Consider the following 3,632-nt stretch of genomic DNA (forward strand, 5'->3'; position numbering starts at 1 on the left):
AAAATGGTTTTTTTTGATGCTTTTCCTTCTGTCACTACAGCCCCCTTCAGGCTCTGTGGCCCTTAAGTCACCAGGGCAGTGACCCAAATTTCATCAGGCAGCAAAGGACACAAATGGATCTTGTTTTGATTAAGTAAGGCTAAGCCTTCTGCTCTCATTCCTCACCCCATTTTTTAACAGCCACACCTCCATCCCTGCCCCAATCCATCCAGAACACATCCCACCAAAGGTGCTGTATTTCCAGAGGACAGGAGGAGATTCCCCAAAGGAAAATTGCCAGCACGGGACAGGGACAAACCAAACCAGCAAATGTTTGCAGACAACTGGGTCTTTATTTTAGTATTTAAAGTGCTACAAAAAACTGAAGGAGCCTTCATGTGGCAACTTCCTTTTCTGCAGTCTTAGCTCTGTTGGAAGAAGCAAACACAGCTCATTAGTGGAGTTTCACAGTAATTAGATGCTGTACATCAATTTCAGTCAGAGCTGGGTACTCACAGCTGGGCATTCGATGGCACCACTGTTGATGTCATCGATGATGTCATGGGGGTGTCTCCCATCAATGCTGCAGCCCACGGACTGGGCAGTGCCAAGGATCTCCTTGATGGTCCCTGCAGCAGCAGACACAGCCTGTCAGTGCTTTGCATCTGAGGAGCTTACCTGGAGCAGCCCGGGCTAGGGAAAGGTGTCCCTGCCCATGGCAAGGGGTGGAACTCAATGAGCTTTAAGGTCCCTTCCAACCCAAACCTGGATTATAACAGAGAGCTCCTCACAGCTCTCAGCTGTCCCTCTTCCCTCAGAGATTTGCAGGCTGGAGCCTCGGGGCTCACCAGGGATCATAAATTCCCTTACCCAGATCTCACACCCTGGACTCCCCCAGGAACACACTGCAAACTCCCTGTGCCCCTCCCCACGTGTTGGGGCTGCCTGTTCCCAGCCAGCACAGGTCAGCTGGGAGCCCTCTGTGCCAGGAAATGGAGTATTCCCTGCACAGTCCACGGGGCATTCCCTGTGCCCCAGGCCACGGAGTATTCCGTGCACAGTCCATGGGGCATTCCCTGCATGCCCCAGGCCATGGGGCATTCCCTGTACACCCCATGGAGCATTCCCTGCACACCCCAGCACACGGAGCATTCCCTGTGCCCCCCAGGCCATGCAGCATTCCCTGCACAGGACATGGAGCATTCCCTGTGCCCCAGACTCACCCGAGAGCTCCCGGGCCAGGGAGCGGTGCCGCATCTGCCGCGCGATGTTGACGATCTCGTCGAAGGTGACGCTGCCGCTGTGTTTAACTGGGAGGGAACAGCAGCAGTGAGGGCACCCGGGCACTGCCAGCCCCCTGCTCCCTCTGGGAGGGCCATTCCCAGCACTCAGACCACAGGAGAGCTGCAGGTTTGCAGCTCCAGCAGGGCTGCTGCTCCCAGATCATCCCCAGCTCCTCTTTCCAGGCTGGCATTTGTGCCAGCTCCCCTGGCTGTGTCAGGCCCTGTGCTAACAGAGTGCTACAGAGCAGGGGCCTGTTCTACCCCAGCTGTGCCCAGAGCAGCTGGGGCTGCCCCTGGATCCCTGGCAGTGCCCAAGGCCAGGCTGGACAGGGCTGGGAGCAGCCTGGGACAGTGGGAGCTGTCCCTGCCATGGCAGGGGTGGCACTGGATGGGCTTTAAAGTTCCTCCCAACCTAAACCAGCCTGACTCCATAATCTCCTCAAACACAGAGCTCTGCAGATATGCATCTCTTGGTATCCTGGCACTGCAGGGATAGCTCAGAACAGCCTCGTGTCCCATTTACCAGTTTGTGCTGAATAATCCCAGAGAAAAGTACTGGTATTTCCCCACTTTAAGCCCCAAAATATTGAGAACCAAATCCAGGGGAACACTTACTGTTCTTCTGCTTCTTCCTGTCACGGGGTGGTTCCTTCAGAGCTTTGATAATCAGAGCAGAGGCAGAGGGAACAACCTCTATCTAAATACAAAGAAATTAATTTCCCCCCCCATTCTTCATTACTAATGAAGATACTCAATTAACCTATCAATTATTTCAGCAAAGGTAATTCTCAGAGCAGTGTGGAGTTGATCAGCTCCCTCATGCTCCAGGTTTCTTGTGCTGCAGGAATCTGTTCCCAGGTTTTCGGCACAGGCCTCCCCACCATCAAGAGAGGACTGCTTCCTGCCTGGGGCTTCCTCTCAGCTCACCACTGGAATGTACCAGCCACAGACATCAGAACAGGTACGGTGGCAGGTGGCTACAGGAGTAGGCAAGATTTTAAATTACTTATTTCTATGCTGCTTTAAGAAAGATTTTTTTGCTGGTTCCAAGTTCTGTAGAAAGAACAATTTATCTGCAACAGGATGAAAGTTGCATCTTGGCAGATGAGGATCTTTCCTTGGGATCCTCCAGCCTGGCAGGTCCCAGGCTCCACATGCATCCCCCCACCCACGTAATAAGGTCTTACCAGAAGACCCCCACACACCCCTGTGTGGCACTCATTTTATCCACCTCGGAAGGATGAAGGGCTGAGTGGACCCTGCCGGGATCCGGGCCGGTGCCTGGAGCAGGCGGAGCCCGGGTGGGCTCCACGCCTGCAGCACGGGCCGGTCCCTGCGGCGTGCGGTACCTGCGCTTGCCTGTTCTGGATCGTCAGCTTCACCGTGATCCGCAGCCCCTTCCAGTCGCCCGTGGCCTTGGCGATGTCATCGCCCACCTTCTTGGGGGACTGAGGGACGAACGTGGGGGTCACACGGGCTCGAGTTAGAGCCGAGAGCCCCCGAGTGCCCCGGGCTGCTGCCCCGAGTGCGGCCCTGCTGCACGCAGGGCTCCAGGACGGAGCAGCACCGCCAGAGCCCCCCCAGCGCCTCCAGAACGCGCTTTATCCCTCCCGCCTAAATTTAAATTGAATTTAAATTTTTATCCCTCCCTCACCCTTAAATTCCCCCCGGGACTCTCTCGTTCCCCAGCAGGACACGCTTCCCACGGCGCCCGGCACATGTCTCATCCCTCCCTCCCCTCCCACCCCCATGCCCCCGGCCTCCACCGCCGTGCCCCCGGTACGTACCAGCCCCAGGGGTCCGATCTTGGGGGCCAGCGCGGACGTGGCTCCGACCTCGCCGCCGGTGCAGCGCAGGTAAACTGTGGGGAGAGCGCCACGTTAACCGCGCCCGCCGGGCCCCGCGCCCGCCTCCCGCCCCAATGACCGCCACATACCGACTTTGATCTCGTTGGGATCGAACTTGGGCGGCATCGCGGCGGCGGATGACCGGGATGGAGGCGGATGGAGGCGGATGGAGGCGGATAGAGGCCGGAGCGAGAACCGAGGCCTTCCGTCAGCAGCGAAAAGACAGCGTGGGCGGTGCGAACCTAAAATATAACCCCGAGATCTCGCGAGACTCCAAGAACTATAAATAAGCTCGAGATCTCGCGAGAGGGGAAAAGAGAAAAGAGGGCCGTGGCGGGATGTCTCCAGCTCTAGTTATGTGTATTTGTATTTCTCTATATCAATGTAAATAGATAGATTAGATAGGTAGATAGGTAGGTAGATAGATAGATAGATAGATAGATAGATAGATAGATAGATAGATAGATAGATAGATAGATAGATAGATAGATAGATTAGATAGATAGCCCTGGTGCAAAACGCG

At 55.7% G+C, this 3,632-nt stretch overlaps 1 protein-coding gene and 1 non-coding gene across 2 annotated transcripts; both read right to left on the reverse strand.

The window, feature by feature from the left end:
- Positions 1-312: 312 nt before the first annotated feature.
- RPL12 (ribosomal protein L12) lies at positions 313-3,352 on the reverse strand. Its single transcript, XM_030961396.1, has 7 exons — positions 3,199-3,352; positions 3,050-3,123; positions 2,612-2,710; positions 1,878-1,959; positions 1,203-1,289; positions 496-608; positions 313-407 (listed from the first exon to the last, which is right to left on the reverse strand). The coding sequence occupies exons 1-7, from the start codon at positions 3,233-3,235 to the stop codon at positions 402-404; spliced, it is 498 nt and encodes a 165-aa protein (XP_030817256.1). The 5' UTR covers positions 3,236-3,352; the 3' UTR covers positions 313-401.
- On the reverse strand, positions 2,109-2,236 carry LOC115911087. The gene has a single exon (XR_004061234.1). It is a non-coding gene; the product is annotated as a small nucleolar RNA SNORA65 (small nucleolar RNA).
- Positions 3,353-3,632: the final 280 nt, after the last annotated feature.

This window comes from Camarhynchus parvulus, chromosome 17 (assembly GCF_901933205.1).
Source record: "Camarhynchus parvulus chromosome 17, STF_HiC, whole genome shotgun sequence".
Classification (NCBI taxonomy): Eukaryota; Metazoa; Chordata; class Aves; order Passeriformes; family Thraupidae; genus Camarhynchus; species Camarhynchus parvulus.

Bases quoted from the DNA above. Each gene is read 5' to 3' on its own strand.
- RPL12 (XM_030961396.1), bottom strand. From the start codon at position 3,235: ATGCCGCCCAAGTTCGATCCCAACGAGATCAAAGTCG. The intron at 1,960-2,611 runs GTACCGCACGCC...CTTTGTATTTAG, and splicing joins TCCAGAACAGGCAAGCGCAG to ATAGAGGTTGTTCCCTCTGC. The intron at 609-1,202 runs GTGAGTCTGGGG...CTGCTGCTGCAG, and splicing joins CCTGGCCCGGGAGCTCTCGG to GGACCATCAAGGAGATCCTT.